At 46.5% G+C, this 26221-nt stretch overlaps 1 protein-coding gene across 1 annotated transcript; it reads right to left on the bottom strand.

Annotated features, from left to right (window-relative positions):
- KLF9 (Kruppel like factor 9) lies at positions 1–26070 on the bottom strand. Its single transcript, XM_036261369.1, has 2 exons — positions 25498–26070; positions 1–496 (listed from the first exon to the last, which is right to left on the bottom strand). Exons 1-2 carry the CDS (start codon positions 26000–26002, stop codon positions 267–269), a joined length of 735 nt encoding a protein of 244 aa, XP_036117262.1. The 5' UTR covers positions 26003–26070; the 3' UTR covers positions 1–266.
- Positions 26071–26221: the final 151 nt, after the last annotated feature.

The raw sequence follows: 26221 nt of genomic DNA, 5'->3' as shown, positions 1-26221 counted from the left end.
GAGAAAAAAAAAAGCATTTGCCTTCCCTCCAAAAGTCAGAGACGGTGCAGAGTTGCCTCTGCAGGGGGACAAGAGCGGACTCTGACCTGGGGCTACAATGTGCTTTTCGAAACAAGGCGGGGGGAGGAGAATCAGAGTTGACCGAAGAGAAGAGCGGGCTTCCTGGGCTGGCGCGGGCTCCTGGGGCTCGGGTTCCGCGCGTCCCTCTGTTCGCTGGGAGTAGTTCGTCGTCCGGTCCGTCCCTCCCTGGCTTGGCGGGTAGCACCTCACAAGGGGTTGGCCAGGGCCTTTTTGGATCGCTTGATCATACTGGGGTGGAACTCGGTGTGGCGCCGGGCGTGCTTGGTGAGGTGGTCGCTCCGCATGAAGCGCTTCTCGCACAGCGGGCAGCGGAACTGCTTCTCCCCGGTGTGGGTCCGGTAGTGGCGGGTCAGCTCGTCCGAGCGCGAGAACTTTTTAAGGCAGTCTGGCCACGTGCAGGGGAAGGGCCGCTCACCTGGGAGAGGGAACCACCAGAGGACACGGTTTAGAGAGCACGTAACAAAGACCCCGAAGGCTGGTCATGACTCAGAGGACCCATCCTCTGAATGTGAGTGCTGTACGCGGAATTAGGTGACCCCTCCCCGTTCCCATTCATAGGTGAAGTCCCAGCCCCCAGGTTCCCAGAACGGGGCTGCATCTGGAGATACGGTCTTTAAGGAGATAGTTAAGGTTAAGTGGGGTCATGGGGCTGGGCCCTAAGCCGATGACTGGTGTCCTTATAAGAAGAGGAGCCCGGCTGGTGTGGCCCAGTGGTTGAGCCTCCACCCAGGCACCAAGAGGTCGCGGGTTTGATTCCCGGTCAGGGCACATGCCCAGGATGTGGGCCGATCCCCAGTGGGGGGCATGCAGGAGGCGGCCAATTGATGTTCTCTCTCATGGATGTTTCTCTCTCTCTCTCCGTCTTCCTTCCTCTCTCTCTAAAATCAATAAAGAAAAGAAGAAGAAGAAGAGGAGGAGGAGGAGATGCCCTGGCCAGTGTGGCTCAGTTGGTGAGCACTGTCCCATGTACCAAAACCCAGTTTGATTCCTGGTCAGGGCACGTGCCCAGGTTGCGGGCTCCATCCCCAGGGGAACACATGCAGAAGACAGCCGATTGATGTTTCTCTCTCTCTCTCTTCCTCTCCCTTCCCTTCCTCTTTCAATAAAAACATTTTTTAAACAATTTAAAAAAGGAGATTAGGACACAGACACAGCAAAGAAAGATGTAAAGACACCAGGAGGAGATGGCCATCCCCAGGCCAGGGAGAGAAACCGCATAAGAAACCGTCTCTGTCAAACATCTTAATCTTGGACATCCCGCCTCCAAAACCGTGAGAAAGAAGTGTCTGTTGTTGAAGCCGCCCAGTCTGTGGTGCTCAGTTATGGCAGCCCTAGAAAACTAACACCATGAGGGAATTGCTGAGAAGCATCTTCTCTAAGCAAATGAGCTTGCTATTTTGTACCCAACGGATTCCCAAGGGCCTTGGAAATTGTTCTGGTTTTATTCTACGCGGTTGCTGGTTTCATGAGTTCTCCCAAAGGAGTAAGAAAAACTCAGGTCTTTGCTGAATTTCATGGCATCACAGAGATGAAAGAGAAATGAGGCGTCCAGTCCAACTAACCTCCCCGCCAGGAGCAGGCATTTCCCCCGAGTTGCCAGTGCTGCGGCCCCCCAGCCATCTGAGCAGTTGGATGCCTGAGAGCCCCATTCTCGACAAGCAAGCCTGCTGGTCCTCAGCATCTCTGTCACATACACTCATTGATGTAAAATCTGCCTCCCTTCGAAGGCCATATTTTAAGTCATATTTTCTTCAATCTAAAAATAAGTCTGTTCCCTCTGCTACATAATAATCCTTTAAATATCTGAAGACAGCTCTGCTCACATGTCTTTCTCCAATCTTTCCTTGTCTAGACTAAACAACCCAAGTTTCTTCCATATTTCTCATAAAAGAAGAACCAACATCATTCTAAAATAATAAGCTAAGTGCAGGCACAGAGCTAAGAGCCCTATCTCACTGAATTCTCACAAGACACCCCACAGAGGTGGCCCATTTTACAGACAAGGAAACAGAGGCATAACGCTTGGCAGTGGTTCCAGATCCTTCCCCATCCTACTTGCTTTCCTCAAACTCACATTATTGTCTGTGTCTCATTTAAAATGCAGCTAAACTTTGCCTTCCAGATGTGGTCGGGCCAGCATCAGGGGCCTCCTGACCTCCAGAACAGCAGGGGAAGGACTGTGTCCATGTTTGGGGGACACACACAAGCAGAAAGACAGAGCTGTTTAAGATGAGTTTCGCTGGATTGTCTTGTGAGTGACTGCCACACCCCAGTTCTGAGCACCTGCCTGCTCTTCAAACCTCTCCCAACACAGCCCAAAGCAGCTGCTTACAGGCTCAGGGCACACAAGTCCTGGTTTCCACAGAACCCTCCAGACACTCCTTCGGTAGGTGTGAGGAGTAAATATTTTCTCACTCCTGTCCCCACCTTCCTGGAACCCAGAAACTCCAAAGGCTGGGAGCTGTCCAGCATGGAGCGTCTGAATCATCCAGAAGTTATTCATTCTTTCCCCAGCTCCTCCTAACCTGTGCCAGAGGTGCAGAAATAATGATAATGACAACAAAACAAAACCTTGATCACCTCATGACAACCTCTGCATGGCTAAGGTTTTATTTGCTGTCCTCTAATCAGAGCCATGGTCATCGTACCTCTCCAACCTACTTGTTCTTGTGGGAAACCCAAAGTGGGCAAAACAAATCTGTATTCAATAGCCCCCACTCGTCTATGGCCTCACCACCCTGAACGTGCCCGATCTCCTCCAGCAGCCCCCCACTCTTATCCACTGGGATATGCTACAAGACCCTCACAAATGCCTAAAACCACAGATGGTACCAAACCCTATCTATACTATGGTTTTTTTTTTGTTTTTTGTTTTCCTGTACATACATACACGTTATGGCTTCTCTTCAGCATATCTGAACTGCCAGCATCCCTACTCTTGCACTTCGGGGCTATTATTAAGTAAAATAAAGGTGACCTGAACACAAGCACTGTGATACTAGGACAGTCTATTGAAAACTGAGATGGTCACGAAGTGACTAGAAGGTGTCGAGCTTATACAGTGTGGACCGCTGAACAAAGGGATGGTTCACGTCACAGGTGGAATGATGCACACAGCAGAGTGGTCAACACACTACCCAGGATGGCATGCAATTTACAACTTATGGATTCTTTACTTCTGAAGTGTCCCATTTAATATTTTCAGACCACTGCTGGCTGCGGGTAATGAAAACAGAAGAAAGCAAAACTGCGAAGTGGGGACTACGCGGTGAATTCATTATATGGGGGTCTAGGCGTGAATTCTCACTGAGCTCTAGGCTGAGAAGCCACAGCAGCAAAAGGCAACAGCAAACCAATCGACGCTGAGCCCTACCCACGGTGGATGAGCGCTAGGGTTAATAATGCACGAGGAGGCTCACTGTCTCTGTCTGGTAGGGACAAGGGGGGGGGGGAGGGGGAGAGCTTCAAACTGAACTCTCCAAAAAACTCAACAACATGAAGTTAAAAACTACCCTTTGCCACTTTTGTTAGATTAAATAGCATTTTTACCCAGTTCAGCAGAACCCTGAGTGGAAGCTGAAATGCAGGTTGTCACAACCCAACCAAGTTGAGCTTTAGGGGCAGAGACAATGTCACATTTGGCTTTTGCACAACTTGTGTTTCCAAACATTTAGTAAATGCTTAAAGTGTGTGCATGTGTGCACGTGTGTGTGCACATGTGCATGTGTACATGTGTGTGTGGAGTCTGTTCATCTGCTGGATTACTCACATAACCAAAGCTTGCTCAGACGTTCCCAGATCACTGGGAAAGACTCTAGGCTATTCCAGAACTAGACTGCAGCAAAGTCCTCTCTAATCCCAATGATGTGTCTATGGGAGAAATGTTCTTTTAAACATGCTATGTTAAAAAATATATAATAAAAGGTCAGAATTCATGGAGTGTGGTAAGTTGTAAAAGTCCAAACCAAAACAAACCCCTCTCTGCTCTGTCCTTACGGGAGCCCTCTCTCCACTGCTGTCAGGAGTGGTGGTGAGGAAAGAGACAGACAGGAAAAGTGCAGTGATTCCTCGATGCTTGTTACGACCAAACCTCGCGGACGAGGTTTTCCGGGAGCAGCGGTGAGGTGGTTGCGCTTACTCACAGGCACGGGTTCTTTCAAGTGAGTCATGAGGGCAGGTTACTTTATCTGAGTGGATCTGTGTCCACGGTGGGAAGCAATGGACCAGAAGACCACTCTGCTGTGTGCTAGGATCATAAAAGAAATAAGGCAAGCCCTCTGTGGTAGGAAGGTGATTTTATGGCAGCGACAGTGAGTGGAAAACTGTCATGAAGCCTGTATGTACAGGAGAATTATTAAGTATGGATGCTCACAATTTATGTCTATTTCAAGTGTAGTCCATTCCCATTGAATGCACTTTCCATGGAGCTTACGGCTACAGTCTCTTCACTGCCCCTCACGGTTGTCCTTCTGTGACTGTTCTCAAGGCTTTGGGCCCAGATGCTGTCACTGACCTAGCATCCTTATCCCTGAGTGTTTCAGAGAGACGAGAGGGCCACCCACAGGGCCCAGTGCAAACCAGTCAGTAGCAGCCTTTGTTCCACTCTCAGAACTTGTATAATTCATGTTTAGTTTCCAAGCATTTAAAAAATATGCACTTGGAAGTGAGCTGCTCGTGTAAAAGCTCTGGGATCACTGATTCTTCTCGGATCCTTTGGAAAAAGCATTAGAAGCTTTTGAACAATGCTCCTCACCAGGGCTGGCAGACTCCGGCCCGCAGGCCAAATGTGATCTGCCATCTGTTTTTGTCAAGTTCACGAGCTAAGAATGGTATAAACACCATTCTTAGATTTGCTTTTTACCAAATGGTTGGGGGAAAATCAAAAGAAGAAGAATATTTGTGACAGGAGGGAGTTATGTGCGGTTCATGTCCATATACAAAGTTGAACTAGAGCACAGCATGGCTCATCTGTGCTGCGTTCCTACTGCAACGGCAGAGCGGGTGGCCCACAAAGCCTAGAATAGTCACTGTCTGGTCCTTTACAGGAAGCTGGTCGACCCCTGATCTCCATCTGAAGACCTGAACTTCCAACCTGGTGTAAATCCAAATGCCTTCAGGAGCCAGACATGCAATAAAAACGGGTGAAATTCCAGGTGTATAAGATCATGGGTTGTGCCCTGGCTGGTGTGGCTCAGAGCATCGGCCCTTCCACCAAAGGGCCTCGGGTTCGATTCCTGCTCAAAAACACGTTCCTGGGTTTCAGGTTTGATCCCTGGCCCCAGTCGGGGCATGTGGGGAAGGCAACCAATAGATGTGTCTCTCTTACATCTCTCTCTCTCTCTTTCCCATTCCCTCCCCCCCTTCCATACTCTCTAAAAAGATCATGAGTTGTAGTGGAATCCATGGCCCACTGGAGAGTGCTTTTCCCTCTAAAAGGCATTCAATTCACCACTTTATAACCCACTGTGGCGGCCAAGCAGTATGTCTGTGCAAGGGGCCCTGGGTTATTCTTGGGACTTACAATTTGGAGCTCTTTAACATCACCCAGCTCCTTGATCCAGCGGAGAGTTCGCACACAACCTACTATGGGATACGTTTCAGCGTGCTACTCAATGATAGACACATATTAAGGTACCATATGAAAAATGATAGATGTTTCACACCTAGGAAAGTATGGAGTAGGGACATCATCTGTAGAGAAGGAACAGAATTTCAGGCCAAATGGGACCAGAGATGATGTGCAGAGGAGGAGGGAGGCCTGAGGGTGGTGATGACTTGCCCTGCATCCTGCAGCCAGAGGGACAGCAAGTCAGGTCCCTCTTTCAGCTCAGTGCTAAGCTCCAAAAGAATGGTTAACCTTCTTCATAGCGAACACATCATATGGTAACTCAACCATCAATTAAAGAGTATTTAAACTTGTCTTTAGTATTAATGAGAGTTACCACCCTCCTGGGAGGAAAGGAAAGGAACAGATATGTACGAGTGCTTTATTTCTGGCCTTCACACAAAAACACACCCAGAGGCAGTGACACAATAAACTCTGCTTTACTGGGGCAGAGCTGTTAACAGCACAAGTTTCTCTGCATTTTCATTATTTATATAACACTCCCCTCCCCTTTCAGCAACAAGCTAAGCACCTCTTGCTGACAGACTCAGCTCAAAGTATAAAATAAACCTGATCGAGACCGCTCTGAACACTGCTTCAAACGTGTAAACGACTCTCTTTGCAGAGACAGGGCAGGCCTCCATAGTCCCCTGGGCCTCCAGCAGGTTCAAGAGAAGTGGGGTGGAGCTGTTGGCTACGTGTTTGCCTATTTAGCACAAATGGCAGCTCACTGCTTCTAAGAAGGAGTCTGCAGGCCACCTGGTGATTAGTATGACTATGCTGAGTGAAGCTTATTCTTCTCAGTAGAGTCTTGAAATGAACAGTGTCGAGTTCTCCATAGAGAGAGAAAGAGGACAAGCATGGGGATTGCTAATTGGATACACCCCACCCTGTCCAAGCTCCCCTGGATTCGGACAGGCTGTCACTGAGGTCCTGGCCTGCGGTCAGACAGGCCTAGGCTCTCCACACTGCTGCTTCCCCACCTGGGTCCTCTCACCTTTCCTTCCACAATTCCACAGAAGGTGCCTAAAATGGGCTAACCTTAATCAAGGTAAGAAGGTTAAATACAAACTCTAGCCCTGGCCGGTAGCTCAGTGGGGTAGAGCTTCATGCTGATACACCAATGTTGCAGGTGTGATCCCCGGTCAGCACATACAGGAATCAACCGATGAATGCATAGATAAGTGGAACAACAAATCGATGTTTCTCTTTCTCCCTCTCAAAATCAATCAATTAAAAAAAAAAATCTAAAATAACAAACTCTGAAGCTTCCATTGCTTCTAGCAAAAGTAACCCAAACTAGTTTACAAACCTATGGGAACTAGACCTCCTTTTCAGAACAGAACTCTAAAAATGCCAATTAAGAATGATAGTTTCTCGTAGATATTCAAAATCAAGGCTGCCTCTTGAGGAAGAGACATGTTTTTTGACTGCGAGAAAAGCAAGTGGGATTCCAGAGATGAAAGGATAATTTGATATCAGGAAGTCATATTGATATTATTCCCCATTTTACCAGGCTAATATACCCACGCACACATTTTGCCTTCAAAAATGCAAAACAGTATTTAACTTTTCAGAAAATAGAAAAATAGTTCCCTAACAGGATAGAAAATATAGATCTGAAATCTCTCCCCAGCAAGGTCAACAGTAAGAGAAAGGCAGCATTCCCACTAAAGTCAAGCTCAAGGCATGAGTGGACACCCGCCCCCCTCGTCACTGCCATTAATGCTGTTCAGGAAATGTGCGTGAGTGCAACTACGTAACAAAGAAGCAAATCGTGGAAGGAGGAAGTGAAATAGGAATTATCCATAGTCGATACAACTTTCTATTAGGAAAGTCTAAGATAAATAACTAAAAAACAAATATATATTTAAAAAATGCATTCACGCCCAGCTGGTGTGGCTCAGTGGTTGAGCATCAGCCTGCAGACCAATCAGTTGCAGGTTCGATTCCGGCCAAGACACATGCCCAGGTTGTAGGTCCGATCCTCACTGAGGGACATGCAGGAGGCAGCCAACCAATGTTTCTATCTCTCTCTCCCTCTCCCTTCCTCTCTGTCTAATGAGCAATAAAGAAAAAAGCATTTTTTGCCCTGGCCGGTTTGGCTCAGCGGTTAGAGCGTCGGCCTGCGGTCCCGAGAGACCCGGGTTCGGTTCCCGCTAAGGGCATGTACCTCGGTTGCAGTTTGTCCCCGGCCCTGGTTGGTCATGCGGGTGGCAGCCACTCGATGTGTCCCTTTCACATCGATGTTTCTCTCTCTCTTCCCCTCTCCCCCTCCCACTCTACCTGAACAAAAAATAGAAAAATGTCCTCAGGTGAGGATAAAAAAAAAAAAAAATGCATTCACGCCTGGCTGACGTGGCTCAGTGGTTGAGCATCGGCTCATGCACCAGGAGGTTGCTGGTTCGATTCCCGGTCAGGGCACATGCCCAGGTTGTGGGCCAAATCCCCAGTGGGGAGCATGCAGGAGGTAGCTGATCTATGTTCTCTCTCATTGATGCTTCTATCTTTCTTTCCCTCTCCCCTCCTCTCTCTCTAAAAATCAATAAAGAAAAAAAAAATTAAAATAAATAAAATAAAATAATGCATTCACAGGGGCAGTGGTTTTCTGATATGCTAACCATAGCCAGTCAGGGTAAGCCTAAAAACAAAAGTTCAGGACCTGGGTGAAGAAAATCATAAAAACTTAATTTAAAGGAAAATGAATAAACAGAACATTTCCCATGCTCTTGGATGGTAAGACTCAATGGTGAGACTATGGCAATTCTGTGCAAATTCATCTATGAAATTAACACACCCCATAGAAATGATTTTTTCTTGAACTTGACAAAATTATTTGAAAGTTCATTTGCAAGAATATGTATGCTCAACTTGCCAAGGAACTTTTGTATTAGAACAATAAGTGAGCACTTGCTACACCAGTTATTAAAATGTATGATTAAAGCTGCAATAATTAAGACAGTGTGATAACCAGCACAGGAAAAGACAACTCAGTGGAACAGACTTGAGTCTGAAAATAAACTCAAGACTCTATAGGGCTGGGATATTGCAAATCTGTGAATGAAAGGATGTTTAATTTGATAAATGACATAGACAGCTGGTTAAAAAATAAAATCTGGATCCCTACCTTATAGCTTTCACTTAAATAAATTCCCAGTGGGCTACATGTGTTAATGTAAAACAAAATAAAACTATAAAGGTGAAAGAAAATATAGGTGAATATTTTTAGACTCCTGGAATGGGAGAGACTTTCTAAACATGAAACCAAAGACAGAATCTTATTTAAAGGATAGTTCTGAAATATATAAAAATGTATTTCGAAGAAACTTAAGAACCAGAAGAGTGAACTGATAAAGGAAATTGCAACATATAACAAGAGGTTAAAATCTGTAATATAAAAAGGATATTTGTAAATCAAAATGAAAAGCCCAATTTAATAAAATTGAGCAAGGATGCAAATAAGTTATATAATAAGAAATATTAATGGCTAATAAATAGATAAAAAACATATTCAATCTCACAATAATCAAAACATACTAATTAAGACACCAATGAAATACTTATCAGGCTGGTGAAAATGTTAAAGTATGTTCATATACCTATCACAGGCTGGAGGCTTTCTACTGCACGGATGGGACTTATAATTGATCCAGGGCCATCTGGCAATATATCATCTAGGAATTGTTTTTGGTAATAATTAGATAGGAACATGAACACATATAGGGATATCAGAATTGTTTATAAAAGATAAACCTTGAGCCCTGGCTGGTTTGGCTCAGCGGTTAGAGCATCGGCCTGTAGTCCAGAGAGATCTGGGTTCGGTTCCCGCTAAGGGCGTGTACCTCGTTGTGGTTTGTCCCTGGCCCTGGTTGGTTGTGCGGGTGGCAGCTACTCGATGTGTCCCTTTCACGTCGACGTTTCTCTCTCTCTCTCTCTCTCTCTGTTCCTCTCCCTCCCTCCCACTCTATCTGAACAAGAAATGGAAAGGTGTCCTTTGGGGGGGGGGGATAAACCTTGAAAATATTTGAAATTTATAACAATAAAGAACTGATTTAGTCCTGGCTGGTTTGGTTCAGTGGTTAGAGCATTGGCCCATAGACCAAAAAGAGTCTTGGGTTCGATTTTGGTCAAGAGCATGTACCTCGCTTGCGGCTCGATCCCGGCCCTGTTCAGGCAACCAGTCGATGTCTCTCTCTCTCTCTCTCTCCCTCCCTCTCACTCTATCTGAAGATAAATGGGAAAATATCCTCAGGTAAAGATTAAAAAAGAACTAGTGCCCTGGCCAGTTTGGCTCAGCGGTTAGAGCGTCGGCCTGCGGTCCAGAGAGACCCGGGTTCGGTTCCCACTAAGGGCACGTATCTCGGTTGCAGTTTGTCCCCGACCCTGGTTGGGTCGTGCAGGTGACAGCCACTCGATGTGTCCCTTTCACATCGATGTTTCTCTCTCTCTCTTTCCCACTCTATCTGAACAAAAAATGGAAAAATGTCCTCAGGTGAGGATAAAAAAAAAAAAAAAGAACTGGTTTAATTGATATAAGTATAACACACAGTGGAACAATATGTATCTGTTAAAAAGGTACTAAATTGTCACAAAATGAAAGGGAAAGATGTTAGCAGTACATTGCCAAGTGAGAAGAGCATGATCTCCTATGTGTGCATGGATATGTATGGAGAGAAATAACCCTGGAAGAAAATAAAACAAAATGTGAATAGTAGTTACCTACAGGTAAAAGGATAAAGAGTAAATTCCTTCTGTAATTTTCCCCTGACTTTTCTAATTTTTTAAAACAGTAAGTACAAATTATAATGAGAAAATGTCAGAAAAAAAATCTTACAGAAAACAAAGGAAACTGGCATGCCCGAGTTTAAAATTTTCCATGAATGGATTATGTAATCATGGGGAATGGGGAGGGGAAGGTTTACTTTCTATTGAGAAATTACTAGAACACCCTGGTGTTCAAGACCAAAGAAAGGAGAGGAATCATTCTGTTTCTTTCTCAAATAAATTGTTAGAAAGTGAGAAACTTTCAGAGCAAATTACATCTGTTTTCTCACTCCTCCTCCGCCTCCCCCTCTCCTCCTTTTTCTATATGTGAAAGAAAAATGGCCCCTTCCAGGACAGGCAGGAATCTCCCTTCAGATGCAGTCACACAGTGAGGGCAGGGCTGCCCCACCAGGAAGTGTCCTCATTAGGACTCTGGGAACTGAGCGTGTGCAGACGTGGAAAGCCAAGACCAGTAGAGCATTCCTCACGGACGAGGCTGGCGTGGCGCATGTCCATATATCCCTGCCCTGACCCCAGGCCTTCAGTGTCCCTTGTCCGTTACCATCTGTCCTCACTACCTATGGCAAAGTGACGTTGACGTGCAGGTACAAAACGAACGCCTTTGCTTTATTTTCAATTCCATTCCGCTCAAGTGCAGACACACCCATGCTCTTGACAGAGGAGGTATGTAGGCCATCTCTGGGTACAGACAATTCTAATTCATATTGGACTCAAAAATCGAGAAATCAAAACCCTCCTATTTGCCAAAAATATTGCTACCTACACATGTAGATATTCTGAAAAAATAAAAACACTTGATAGGCTTTGGAAGAGTAATCCTGCCTGAGTGCCATCCCATCATGTTACCATTTCTTGGGGCCCCTCTCTGAACCCCTCCTGTGATTTGGCTTCCTTTTCTATTTTATAGGTTGATACAACAGTCACTCCAGAGTTTGGATGTGCGGTTTTACTTCCTGACCCCTGTGTTTGTCTGTGGAAGGCAGGTGGCCCCATACTTCAGGTTCCGAACTGGGAAGTGGGTGTGTGTCTGTACCCTTTGTCACCCAGCACTTCCTCACTGGAGCACGCTGGTGTGTAGGAAGAAACCTGTCCTAATATTGCTAGCAAGTCCCCAACCTCAACTGATCTGTGAGGTAGCTCATGTGCCAGGAAAAAGATGGCAGACAACAGATTCTTGACTCTTTAGGTTCTCAACCCAGCTAGAGAAATGTCTAGTTTTTTGTTTTTTTTTAAAAATTGATTTTTTTAGAGAGATGAAGAGAGAGAAACGTGAATGTGAGAGAGAAATATCGATCAGCTGCTTCCTGCACGCCCCCTACTGGGGGATCGAGCCTGCAACCTGGGCATGTGCCCTGATAGAGAATGGAACCAGGACTCCTCAGCCCATGGGACGATGCTCAATCCACTGAGCCACACCAGCAGGCTAGAGACATGTCCTGGTGGCTGACTCCTATGGCTCTCATTTCAGCAACTCTGAATCAGCAGAGAGGTGAAGTGACCTTCCCACAACCACTCTGCCAGGTCCAGGCTCAGATGGGCAGATTCCCATGCCATTCTTCCTGCCCAGTTATTTGTGGGAAAGAGAAATAATAAATAAACCTACCAGGCACTAAACAATAAATAGATATAAATGTTTGATGGCAAAACTATTCTTAAATCATAGATTCTTAGAATCTTTACATTTTGGGTGATTTTTTTTTTTTTAACTCTCACCCGAGGATATTTTTCCATTTATCTTTATTAAAAAATTTTTTTTTCTTTTCTTTATGGTTTTTTTTTTTTTTTTTTTTTAGAAAGAGAGGAAAGGAGAGGGAGAGAGAACATTGATGAGAGAAAACATCAATTGGCCACCTCCTACATGCCTCCACTGGGGATTGGGCCCTCAACCTGGACATGTGACCTGACCAAGAATCAAACTGGTGACCTCTTGATGCAGGGGTAGACTCTCAACCAGTGAGCCACACGGGCAGGCTCCACTTATCTTTAGATAGAGTGGAGGGGAGGGAGAGGGAGAGAGAGAAACATAGATGTGAGAAAGACAAGAGACACATTGACTGGTTGCCTCCCGCATGACCCTGACCGGGGCCAGGATGAACTGCAACTGAGGTACGTGCCCTTGGCCGGAACTGAATCCGTGACTCTTTGGTTTGAGGGCCGATGCTTTAATCGCTGAGCCAAACTGGCCGGGGCTTGGGTGATTTTTTATGACCATTGAATTCACATCCATCACGTTTCAGATAAAGTTGACTCAGAGGGCAAGTGATGTGCCCAAGGACACCCTTAGACTGGTGTCCAAACTCCTTCTTCAGTTTTGAGCACAAAACAAGAGTGCATGTGAAAGAAGGGCAAAGGCCCCAGCCAGGTACAGCAAGAGCCTTTTCTAATTCTCTCACTTCCCAGGTGCATCCCCTTGGGGAGGGCAGAAACAGTTTATAGCAAATAAGTTGCTGTTGAGTTTTAATGTCAAAATGGAGTTCTTAAAATGTAAAGCAGACACCGAAGTCCTTAAACTTAAACTTTCTCGATTTGCCACACTTTGCTTCCAAGCCCTGAGCTGCGGGGAGAGAGGTTAGAGGGGCTGTGTGTGGAAAACAGGTGCAGAGGTCTCTGAGAAGTGCCCGGCATCCTCTGCTCTCCTTTCAGAAACAGGGTTGGTGGTCCAGATGAGCGGCCACTGCCACCGGGCCCACAGCATGCCCAGAGCCTGTATGAGCCCCTCTAAGGAAGTCACCACGGTGACTCAGGTGAGAGGAGATGGGTCACACCACTGAGAGAAGGGTCTCGGTGCATGACTGCAGCTCTGCACCCTTTCAAGTGTCTGTTCTTGTGTGTTCCTGAGCCCAAGCCCTTGGTGAGAAGCCACGGAGGACTGAGTCACAGAGTGCATCATCTGACACCTGGAGCCTCTGCGTGGACCCTCTTCAGCAGGAGGCCAGCACATCAGGACCCAGACCCAAGCTGGTGCATGATGCCCCAGGGGAGACCGCCTTGTCGAAGGATGGATGATGTGCAACAGGGACAACCTCCCATGATGCCAATATCAGAGGTGAGCCTCTTGCCTAACACATAACAGATCACTCCCAGGAAAAAGAAAGACAAAGAGGGAAGGACAGAGAACTCTTGATTTTACAAACTTCTACCCAAAAGAGGGCACAACTTAATACAAAATTGACTAAGAGACCCTGGAACTGCCAAGATAAAATTCTTCATTAACAGCAGAAGTGGGAGGGGGTGAAGGGGCTTGAAAACTGTCTGGTTATGGACAGCTACTCTCTGCACACCCAGGTTCATGCCTGGGAAGTTCTTACCCAATATGCATAACTGCTTTATAAGGGCCGCAGGGACTTTTGGAATCTCTGGTGAACATAAGGATAACCTCTCCATTTGTGCACTTAGCTAAAATTATTTGTAGCATCCACAGCCTCCAGTCTGGAGACAACAGCTATCCAGAAAGCTGAAGCCTTTGGCTCAGAAAACACAATGGCCAAAAAGAGGAAAGTACCAGACAGGAGACGTGTCTGGTTAATAAACGCTACCCCACCTGCCAGCCAGGCTGTAGCACTCAGAGTCACTGGTGATGCTGTTCCAGCTCATGTTTCTAGCTCTCCCTCTCTGGGCTCAACCTCTGTACACTGCTGGCACCAGAGTAAGGCTGTGATGACTGTAGGTCCTCCTCACACCTGCCACAGGGGCCACTGTCAAATTGTTTCTCAAGCCTTAATGAATTGAGCCACTAATTAGTACTGCCTGGCACCCGTCACTAATGACCACAGAGAATGGCAGGTCTGAGCATCCAACCTTCACCAAACGGCTCCCGGCCTGACATCCCCAGCTCTCCTTGGGCAGGCATTCCTGGGCAGTGTTTCAAAGTTTCTGGGAAAGCAGGACATTGAGAAGAAATGACTCCAGTTGGAGGGGCACAGTGCACGTTTCTTCCACGCTGGGAACCCCCGCCTCCGGGGGACAACGCTCACCAGACAAGCATTTTGTGGCCAGCCGTGGGCATGATTTGCAACACGAAGAGGGAAAGCCAGCTGTCTGGTTGTCATGCTTCTTGTTTTCGTTACAATGGCCATGGAACAAAAGCACTGTAGAAACATGGCAGCACGGGGACTTAAGTCATTTGGATGTGTTTTTGAAGATCACATTTTTGCCTCTTATGATTTATTACAGTGTTTTTGTTGGGCATCACGCACACTAAATAGACTTCTGAATCCCAATGGGTTTCACCAAATAAACAGCTCATCTTTGTAAAGATGAGGCTTTATCTATGAGCACACAGGGTGACAACCATTCTGGGCATGAAAATGGACAGACGACTGGAATTAAGACCAAGCAAACGGTGCTACTGATCACCTAGCTGCTGCTGTTCTGTTCCCGGGGAGGCTTTGGGTTCTGGCTTTCAGAACATCCAGGGAGGTAGGCAGGTCTACAGGTATGGGCCTGAGCACAAGACATACATGTTGAAATCATCTGTTTACCACGAACATTTGCACGGCACTGGTGACGTAACTTTGGGCCGAACTCCAGAGATAGTTCAGAGCTCTCTCTCTTCAAAGGGAAGAAAAATATGGAGAAAAAATGTCATACTAATCTGTCTCTCATTATGTCAAAATCTGCTCTTTGGAACATCCTGTTTGTAATTCTAAATGGGCAGACAGAGTGAATGGCTGTGGGTTTTGTCTGTCTGGCCTCCACTGCCTCTTTTGGGTAATAACACACCTCAAATTGCCTTCTGGAAATCATCCCTCCCTCACTCTGAGTCTACACAATTCCAGAGGTGACCCCACAACCCCAGATGTTGCATGTGACCCATCCATGTCACAGCGACTGAGTTCAGGGACAGGCATCCGATTCTAACTCAGGAATGACGCCTGAAGCCTGGGCGTTTTTCTGGGACCATCAGGAAAGGGAAGTAGTCTTTCCCAGGGCTGGCCGAACTGACAGAATGGGGGTCTGGAACTGCTGTCGGCCATCTTGCCACAGTTCAGTGACAGCCTGCCCCCAAATGAAGCCAAAGCAAAAAACAGCAAAGCTGAGCCAGGGAGAGAGGCAGACACTGAGCACCTGTATCTAGAGATACCTGTAACCAGAGCTACCCCAGATGTGTTGGTAATTTGAGCCAATAAAGTTCTATTTTTTATTAAGCCAATCCAACATTGGATTCTGTTGCTTGCAACCAAGGGCCCTGCCTAATGCAGCTATGTACCCAGAACTGGGGTCTTTTTCAGATGGAAGGAGGCAGGTTCTGGGTAACTACTAGAAAAGACAGGACAGGTTCAATCTGAGTTCAAGATTTCTACAGATATTCCTAACTAAGGTTAGGAATAAAAAAGCCAACCACAAGCCAGAGTTAAAATAAAAGTAAGGAGCTAAAGAATGGTAGCGTTAGGGCCAAATCCAAGAGCGCCAAGCAGAACTCAGGGTCTCTTCCCATGGCAGAAGCCCACGATGCCCAGGTCCACGACTTTACATGCGCAACTCCAAGCACCTAGAGACACACTAGGAAAACTCCATAGTAACCCTGGGCTAAGCTGCCTAACTCCAAGTCTAATTCCTCCTATAAAATGAGAATAAGAATACCTTCCTATCTCATAGGACTTCTGTGAATTTAAATGTGACAATGTACATGGCTTGGAACTTGATGACATGAAATAAATGGTGGATGTTACTCCTACTCTTTTTTAAAAAAATTTTTTTTCTTTATTGACTTTAGAGAGAGAGGAAGGGAGAGGGAGGGGGAGAGAGAGGTAGAAACATAGATGAGAGAGAACATCGACTGGCTACCTCCTGCATGCCCCTCACTGGGGATCGGGCCCACAACCTGGGCATGTGCCCTGACCGGGAATCGAACCAGCGACCTCTTGATGAATGGGTTGATGCTCAACCACTGAGCCACACCGGCTGGGCACTCCTACTCTTATTATTAATATTAGTACTGCTAATAATAATTTACCTTATTACTGTTATTGTTGTTATTATTTACAACAGTTATAGTGCCTGCTATCAACATCTAACACAGCTCTTTGTATGTAACAGTCATTCAATACATAAATTTTATTTAACAGCATGAGCTGCTGTTGGATTCATCTGGAATTGTAAGCAAAAATTCTAGAACAAGGGCTTTCTGGGCAACATGTGTTAATTATTATATTTTTAATTATAATACTCAGTATATGGGGGCACTGTTTTAAATGCTTTAAATCACTCATCTGAATTAAGTCTTACAAAAAAGTCCATGAGTATAAGACTACTAATCTCCATTTTATAGATGGGAAAACTGAGGCTCAGAAAGTTCTGACACTTAGAGAGTGGCAGCGGCAGGATTCACACACAGGTTTGAGGGATCGGAAAGCCCATGGTCCAGCCGCTCTTACTCAAGTTCTTTCGAGGGGGCTGGTCTCTTCCCCACAGGCTTTACTTTTTTTATCTGACCATGTCTCTCTCGTCAAAGCTGGCTCCTTGGAAGTGAGAGATGGGGAATCCTCCCACCCCCCACCCCTTTTGAACAAAGATGATCTGTAAGATTTCTTCCAGGTCTGAAATGTCCATAATTCTCAGGCAGGATTTTTGTACTTTTGTCTGACCCACTGAGTCCCACTTTGGTTCAATCAGTTCCTCCAGGAGGCACTCACTTCCAAAACAACAGAGACTCGCCTTGGAAAAGCGTTCAAAGTTCATCTAATACAACTACTACTGCCTGCATTTCAAATCCTCGTCAGTAATTTTGTATGGCTTAAGCTCCTGTCTGTTTATTTTAATCTATTTAAATAATGTCCTAGTTTTTTAAAAAGGGTCATTTAGGGATGAATTCTGTTCTCCTGTTCAAATTTGTGATCATTCTCAATTTCATTAAAAGAAAATTTCAAAGGCCCAGTGGCCCTGGGCTTAGATGGTGAGCTAACTGGTTCGTGCAGCTCTAGAACCTTCAGATTCCAGGTCCAGGCGATCAAGTCTCATCTCAGGGTTCCAAAAGCTCACACGGGTCATGCTAAACTGAGATTAAAAGGGGTGAGGGGTCCTGGCCAGTCTGGCTCAGCAGTGAGAGCATCGGCCCATGGACCAAAGGGTTATGGGTTCGATTCCTGGTCAAGGGCCATTTTCTGACTACAGCATCAGCAATGTTTGATAGCAATATATGCCATCTTAAACTCTGAGAGTGTTCTCTCTCTTCTGGTAACCATGTACACACTGTGAAACTATCTTCCGGTGAATATAAATAAATTCTATATTTCTAAGAAAAGAGAAAAAAAGGGGGTGAGGGGTGAGGGAAGAGAAACATCTGTAACAAAAACAAATTAATAAAAATTGCAACAACAAAAAAAGGGAAGCCTGCAAAAATGGTAATAAATGCTTTGGAATACCCCACTCATAAAGAAAAAAAAGGGATGCATCTCACTCATTTAGTGGGGAAGACACTGTCTATGAATAATCACGTTAGTCCTATTATTGCTGAGGGGACTGCTTGAGGCCCGGCTAAAACAATGTTTCCTCTTGGCCTCAAGGCACCAGTAAGGTAATGAAGTTTCAGGAGGGCTCCAGGAAGGGAGGAGTAGGAAATCTCACAGGCCCGGCCTTCGCCGCTTCACCGACTATATAATACATAATAAAAGGGCAGAGGTCCAGGGCTGACTCCCTTTCTGCCCTTTTACTCAGTTAATTGGTTAATTCGAAGCAGATCTTTAAACCAAGGTTAAATTAAAAAAAAAAAAATTAACCACAAATTGAAATCCTCAGGAGACCATGGTGGGAAAGCATTCGAATCAAAGAACTAAGAATTCACAGCCAAGGACCATCGGCACCTGGGCCGAGCTCGGGCCTTCAGAACTTACTTCTTCTTCCACAGCCCTTCAGAGTACCTGCTGCCTTCGTGGGCTGCTGAGGCCCAAGGCCCAGGGACAGTCCATGCTATGCCCAAAGCCACATGCGTGTTGAGGCAGACAGCCAGCTTCTGCACCCTGCTGGCACACTTTCAAACCACCCAAGGCCCTCAAAATGATTAACCGGAGCGATCCCGCCTGTCTGAGAGGGTGGGCATACACTCTTTTAGAGACAAGTGATGGGTGTGATGACCTCTCAAGGTCACTTCCAACTCCGATTCTATGCTTTGGACACTAGCAACTGCTGCGGCCCCGTGCTCGGAGCTGGGCCCAGGCCTGTGACTAACTTCCCAGCACCAAGCGAGGAGGAGCGAGAGGCAGGATTGCTCAAGGACCACTGCAGAGGATCCCATTTCTCTTCCTTTTTAACTGTCTGTGGGGTTTTCTTCTTCCCTTCGCCCCTCCTTTTTGCATGTGTTGCATAGAAACAGAAAGTGCCTTTGTACCAATTACTAGGCACTAATTTACACTCTTTAGTGGGAGCTGGGCCTGCTGGAGAAACATTAGGAAAAGGTGGGAGGGTCGGATGTGGGGGAGGATTTGAGCTGCAAAGGCCTGGAATGCTGTAAGCTTTTCCTCCAAGCCTGAGAACAGCCAGAAAATATGGAAGTCAAGACTAATGAAAATGACAGTGCTGTGGTCTATTTTTTAATCAAGCATGCTAGGGATCATCAGGCATTTGGAAATCACAGGGGTGGGATAGAAAGCCTACTCTAACCAGGGCACATCAAGTTGTTTTAGGGGCTAATGAAATCTAGTACTGGGAAATCAGCCACCTACTATTCTTCCCAATGAACTTATTAAGGACGACCATTGTCTGCCACATTCCCAATATGTCATAGGACGTTTCTCCCTGGGAAATTCAATCTGGGAATTTCTCACAGATGTTCGCTGGATTAGCATCAACAATCGAGACAGGAACGTAAATCTGACTCTCGAGTTCAGAGTCCAAGAACTCATTTCCCTCAGGTTACATCTTTATGTCTGAAAGTAATGGGATGTTACCATCAAAACATCAAAAAATATTTACTCCGATACCTCCCTCCCCAACCTGGGCCGCATCTGCACCCCGCCCCCCTTTCTTCTCACCACTCACAGAAGATTTGAGAGGAAAATCAAGGGAAACAATGTTTTTTACTCTGTAATTCTACTCCACTTGTATTTTCTGTTGTGCAACTGTCATCCTGCCCGCAGCTGAAGCTTTTCTTAGGCTTGATCTTTGCTAGGGCAGCTAGATGGAAGATGATGGACAAGTGAGGAAGTGAGGAAGAACAGCAACTGGTCCTTCCCACCTCTGCAACTAGGAATAAGGAGCTGTTGGGATCCCCAACAGTCCTTTATCCTCAGGGTGAGATTCCAACAGCAGGCTGGGCTATCTTTCCTTGGAATCAAGGGAACTTTACCCTCTTGTAGGAAACCCAAGCGCAATCCCCACAGGAGATCCTTGCAGTCCTTAGAAACCTATCATCCTGGTATAGCCAGAGGCCATGTGCAGCCCTTCACTCTCCTCCCGTGTAGAATGTTACTTTTTCCTGACAGGATTCTTGAGATTGTGTCCAGGCAGTCTCACTGGGAAGTGGGGGTGGGGGGTGATATTACCCCCAAGGGGGCAAAATTAGATCTTTGGCAGGTGAAAAAGTCTTGGCTATTGCAATGGTTTGTGGCCTTCTGAAGGGGCACAGTACATTGACGGCTCTGGAATATATTTGTGGTATTAAATGTCATGTGGGGAGGACAATTGTGGGAAAAAATATCTCACGTCTCCTTAAGGGAGAGGGAAAAAAAGGTAGAAAAACTATCTGTTTAAGCACCCCCAGGCTTAGCTGTAAATCTATCTTGGATGAAGTAACTGGTCAGGTTATGAATACCATTCCATGTCACTTTGGGAAGTCCTTTGTGAAGAGGGATGGGGCTTGCCCTGGTCGGTTTGGCTCAGCGGTTAGAGCATCAGCCTGTGGACCGGAGAGTCCCGGGTTCAGTTCCCACTAAGGGCACGCACCTCGGTTGTGGTTTGTCCCTGCCCCGGTTGGGGTCGTGTGGGTGGCAACCACTCAATATGTCTGTCTCACGTCGATGTTTCTCTCTCTCCCTCTCCCTCCTGCTCTATCTGAAGATAAATGCAAAAAAAAAAAAGGATGGGGCAGAGAGAATGTCTCTACTCAGGAACAGAAGAGAAGGTGGTAAAGACCGGGCAGGGGCTAGTTAATGGGCTGCCTGTAACCCACTTCTGAGCTAAGGCTCCTAGCCTAGGGCTGTGGCCAAAGCGAGACCTTGCCCTGTCCCCGAACCCCTGCCTGTCCTGGGCAATGGAAATAGGTCCTTCTCACACTTTTGATAGCACTAGATTCTCCTGAACCAGTTGATTCTCAAGTTTCTTGCAGTAATTGAGGGAGAAGAGTACAGGCATATAGCAAGCCTGGCATACATAAGCAAAACTGTAAAACTTTAATCTCAGGGAAGAATACCCCACCCGGATATTGGACATCCCCAGGAGAGTTGGGCATTCCTAGGGAGGCCAGAAAATCGATTTCCCATATTGGAAGACAACTTCCACAGTGGGGGGCCATCCAGGTCCCCCTAGCCAACAGTCTAAGTATTACAGGGAAATGTTCAAACTGGACAAGGAGAAACAGAAGTAGCCACTCTTGTGGTGTTTGCAGCTCTTGTCTCTCTGTTTTATATAAACTTCCTTCTGCCCTATTAAAAAAAAAAAAAAAAAAAACTGCTAAAAAAATGTTTTTTTTCTAGCCCTGGCCAGTGTGGCTCAGCAGTTAGAGCCCTGGCCCTCGGACCAAAAGGTTGCAGGTTCGATTCCTGGTCAAGGGTACATACCTGGGTTGCAGGTTTGTTCCCCAGATCAGGTTGAGGTCATGTGGGAGGCAACGAATCGATGTGTCTCTCTCATCGATGTTTCTCTCTCTCTTTCCCTCCCTCTCTCCTTTCCACTTTCTCTAAAAATCAATGGAAAAATATCCTCGGGTAATAATTAACCAAAATAAATAAACAAATATATTTTTTTGGTGGTGGTGGTAAAAAATTGTTTTTCTATAGAACTGGAGTATGATGGCTGGGATTTCGGGCTAATTTTCAGAATTCTGTAAACAGTGTTATCAAGTTCAACCTATTGTCATCATTTGAGGACAACTGACTTAAGTACCTCCAAAGAGAGTAAAATTGTACCTGGCATGGAAATAAAAGCCTAAGGTTTCTACAATTTTTTTCCCCTTTATTGATTTTACACAGAGAGGAAGTGAGAGGAAGAGAGAGATAGAAACGATGACGAGAGAGAACACTGAATGGCCGCCTCCTGCACGCCCCTCACTGGGGATCAGGTCCACTAGCTGAGCATGGGTTGACACTCAACCACTGAGCCACACCGGCCAGACAAGGTTTCTATTACTGAGATGTTAACCTAGTGGGACTAGCCACACCTCAGGCAGTTATGGTGACTTTTGATCTGGAATTTGAACGTAGCTGTTTCCTTCCCCCAGTGATACTGCCCACCCCCAACAGGCATATACAATCTGTACAGGGTGACCGCAATGTCAGGAAACTCCGGATAAACTTTTTTTTTTCAATCCTCACCCAAGGATATGTTTTTGTTTTTTTAAAATCTGATTTAGAGAGAGAGGGGAAGAGAGAGCGAGAGAGAACCTGCAAGCTAGGCATGTACCCTGATGGGGAATTGAACCCACAACTTTAATACTCCAGTGAACTGAGCCATTGGCCAGGGTTTGAGAAACTCTTTCTGAGTGCTTGTGGGGCTGGGGTGGGTTGAGGGGTTGCAGGTAGAGGAGGAGGTCTGGGGAGTGAGAGGGTTTGAGTGGCTATTCGTGGAGGCTAGTTTAGGGTGTATGCTGGGACGTGGGTGTGGATGTGGGGGCCATCAGGGGACTGTGGAGTAAGTGCGTGTGTGCATGCAGAGGTGGAGGCAGTGAGGTGGTTGTGGGTCTGTGGTGGTGTGCCAGAATAAACTTAAAATTGGTTGCCTTTTTAGATAATATGCTCGATATGTTTTCAGGCCAAGTACTCTAATGTGTCTACTTGTTAATATGAAACATTATAGTATCCAAAATGTCTGGCAACAGAAAAGAGTGTATTTGTTGTACTTTTTCAGATTGATCCACTGCTTAAACTTTAGAGGTACATCACCCGAGAAGATATCTGATCTAGAGGCCGCAGAAAAACAAACTGAGCATAGTATTAGAAAATGTAAACCAATGTACAACTTAAAAATAACTTTATCCTATGTTTATTAGTTTTGAAGACCCCCTATCACACAAACTATAAGGTCCAGCATTTCTTACGGGGCTACTGTGTGTGGAATCCTAGTAAGTGCTTTATAGATATTCCTATCTTTGCACAAGAACCTTTTAGTTAGTGACATTACCCTATTTTGTGGAATGAGAGACTGAGGCTCAAATAAAGCAGAGGCTGCAAACTTAAATGCCAACAGTGCCAATGTAAATGGTTAAAATAAGGGTTATTGTCCCATGTAAAGAAAGATCAGTTCAAGCCAATTGTTGCTAAGCAGGAATTCAGGCCCAGTATTTATTTGTAAGATCGTTCGATTTTTCCAGAGAAGGCAGAAATCTGGATTTGTGCCGAAATCCTCTGATTATTAGATATTGGTAACCAATTAAGTTTTTAAACCATGTGTCTGCCAACCCAAACAGATGTGCAAGGCAAATTCAGCAGCAGGCCTTGCAAACTCAAATCAAGTAACTTGCTGAAGGTCTCACAACTGGGCAACAGTAGGACAAATCAGAGCCCAGCTTAGCCCGCCTCAAAAGCATCTCTTCTCTTAGAACACTATAAAAATAGCTGTACTGAATTAAATGCAATTTTGTTTAAATGATTCAACTTCTAAAGCCACTGGTTCTATAGAAGTGGCAGCGGTAGGAGGGTCTCGAGGTGGTTAGGGATTCTTGTTGGGCCAGAGGGATTCTTGTTGGGCCACATGGAGCAGGGGGTGTGACTACATTTTTAGCTCTTAAAATCTTCATAGAATGCAGACATTCCAACTGCTCTCTCTGGTCTAACCACCTTCTGGATTTAATACCAGCAAGAGGAAAATCAGGGAGCTCCTTACCCCACTCCAAAGATTATCTAACTGGAAACTGTCTCTGAAACTTTCGAATGCTCACAACCTCCCACAAGAGTACCCTTCTGACCATATTTACCGAGGCTGGGGTTTTGTTCAACCATGTCCTAGTATTACAGTGCCCCAGAACATAAATAAGACACCTGCAATCACCATATCGCTAGTTTCAAAAGACTGACTGTAGCATTTAAAATGGGATTAACATTTCACTTCGTTTTCCACTCCTGACTATGTGAAAGGTTCTCCTGAAACAGCCGAGCTGACTTGCCTTATGGAGAATTAAGGAGCACCACGCATGCACGCACACATAAGCAGCCATTTCTAGAAATGCCTGAGAAAAACCACTCAGCTGAATGGTCTGGAATGTTGGGAATTGTTTTTCTGTGTTGGGTAGACTCAGGTAGCTCACCCAGCACTGCAGGCCTCCTCAAGTGCACAACTGGGCAGCTCCCTGAAGGAGAAAGTGCCTTTGCTCAAGGTGGCAGTGGGTGTCCCTGTGAACAACTGAACTCCGGGAACATGGCTGACACAGCCAGGCCCGCCTAACAGCTGTTGATGAGTAACACCCTCGGGTTAATACACCCCTATTTCACCCCTGGCAAGCCACACTAAAGGTCACATCCCCCAATTCAAGCACGTGTCTCTCAACAGCCTTACAGATAGAAACTTTAAAATATGCTGTTTTATGGTAACCTAGAAGACAACCCCAAACAGAACCTGATTTTGCATTAACCACGGAGGAAATTGTTTTACTCCTGTGCCAGCAGCCACCTCCACAAGAAGCACTTTCCAAAGGAAATAAAATATGAGATGCAGTTACGTGGCCTTTCTTTTAAAAAACAAAACAGAATCAACCAATTATAATTTTAAAATCTCAGGCCCAGGGGGCCTCATCTTCAAAGTGCTAAAAATTACACAAAAATGACAATACTTTTCCAAATAACTCCAACAACCTTTCAGACCCAGTGTCATAGGACAGAGGGGAACAGAGCTTCATGAGAAGAACAAGCCCCGTGTAGTAAAGGGACCTTTCTACAGATGGTGAGGCAGCATGACCAAGTGTCAGAGCTTTTCAACTTTCTCTGAGTATGTTAAACAGAACCAACAGAATTGGTGGACCACCTTCCCAGTAAGTCTCCAAAGCCCATTTTATCCTACAGATGTCTTTCTAGCCACATTCTTCTGGTTAGCCCTGCCTTTTGTTCTCCCAGGGAGAGATCATTCCTCGGGGCCTCCGGAACGTTTCAACAGTCATTACCCAGCCTTGACCTCCGGCAAGGACCACACCTCCTCCTCCCTAACTGCTCTTTTCAGGGTGGAGGGTAAGCCTTAGTCACGTGGAAAAAATACTCGGCTCTGAAATCTCCCTCTTTAAAGGGGCTAACTAGTCGTGAAGTTAACCCACCAACCATCACTTGATCTGCTGCCTGAAGCAATGTTATTTTAAACCTCTCAGGGGACTCTTGGCCAAATTTAAAACCACCTTGGCAATCCCTGAAAAGTAGCAAGCATACAGCTAAATGAGTCCTTAGTCATCCTTAAAAGGTTCCATCCACATAAAGTGTGCCGCTTCTCCCCAGGTTTTGACCACTTCTCCGCAATCCCACAAGAGAATCAAATAAAAGGTACGCCATTTAACTCCACGCCCCCACGCCACCCCACCCCACCCCCCGCCACCCCACCCCACCCCCCGCTCAACCCTGCCAGCGTCTGCCCAGGTAAAGTGGCCCCAATGTCGCCCAGTGCAGGAGTCCTGGGGGCGGGGCGGGACAGGGGAGAGGAAGCCACGCACAGGGGCTAGCACGCAGCACTCACTCTGTCCTCCAGTTTAATCCTCTCCGTGGTTTCCAGAGGCTGGGGACAATTAAGGAGAGTGAGCTTTCCGTCTCTACACGGTTCAATTATTTAAAGAGTTAAAAAGCATCTTATCCAAAATGTTTGCACCGTTTGGGCTGAGTGTGGTGTCCTTAACGCCCAGGAACGCTGCCAGGCCAAAGGTTAACTAACCCCAGAGGTCGGTGGGAGAGGGAGACGCCGCTAACCTGTATGCACTCTGTAATGGGCTTTGAGATGGGAGGATTTTCCATAGACTTTCCCACAGCCACTGTAGGGGCACTTGTGCCTCTTTTCGGAGGCGTGTTTCCCCTTCGCAGCCACTCCAGGGTGGAGGAGGGAGAGCGGGCTGGGCGCGCTGCCAGGATCCTGTCTCTCCTCCGGGCTGTGGGAAGGACTCGACCCAGATTCGGTGGTCACGTCGCTGTCGGATCCCATATCCTCATCCGGACTCTCCAGACTGTCGCTACACACCGAGGGGGTCTGGATGGGTCGGTACTTGTTCAGGTCCAACAAGCTCTTGGCGATGGTGACCAGTGTGCAGTAATCCTTCCAGGTGTCCCCCGGGTCACCGTGCTCCTTGGTCACCTCGCGCTCAGGTAGTCGCAGTCGCTCGGCGTCGGGAGCGCCCCCATGCTCCGGCACTGCAGCGCGGTTCGAAATGGAAACCAGACACTGGGCAGCCACAAAGTCCATGTAGGCGGCCGCGGACATGGTGCGGGCGACAGCAGCCCCGGCGGCGCGGTCAAACTTGGCGGTGGCTGCGGAGGTTCGGTTCGCCCTGCCCTGGCCTCGGACGACGAACGCGGCGCGGCGGCCAAGGGGGCGGGGGCGCGGGGCGCTTCCGACTCGCAGGAGCGCCAAGGCGACCTCAGCCCCTCATCTTTACGTAACCGGCAGCGCCTCCGCACGCAGCCACCACGGTCCCGAGCT

Source organism: Molossus molossus, unplaced genomic scaffold (assembly GCF_014108415.1).
Source record: "Molossus molossus isolate mMolMol1 unplaced genomic scaffold, mMolMol1.p scaffold_m16_p_14, whole genome shotgun sequence".
Classification (NCBI taxonomy): Eukaryota; Metazoa; Chordata; class Mammalia; order Chiroptera; family Molossidae; genus Molossus; species Molossus molossus.
Note: the sequence above shows the minus strand (reverse complement) of the source record. Positions and strands in the feature narration are given on the sequence as shown.

What these genes read in the sequence shown, in the direction of transcription:
- KLF9 (XM_036261369.1), bottom strand. Translation starts at nt 26,002, where the DNA reads ATGTCCGCGGCCGCCTACATGGACTTTGTGGCTGCCCAGTGTCTGGTT. An exon ending in CCATTACAGAGTGCATACAG is followed by an intron (nt 497 to 25,497) that starts GTTAGCGGCGTC and finishes TCCCTCTCCCAG; the next exon opens with GTGAGCGGCCCTTCCCCTGC.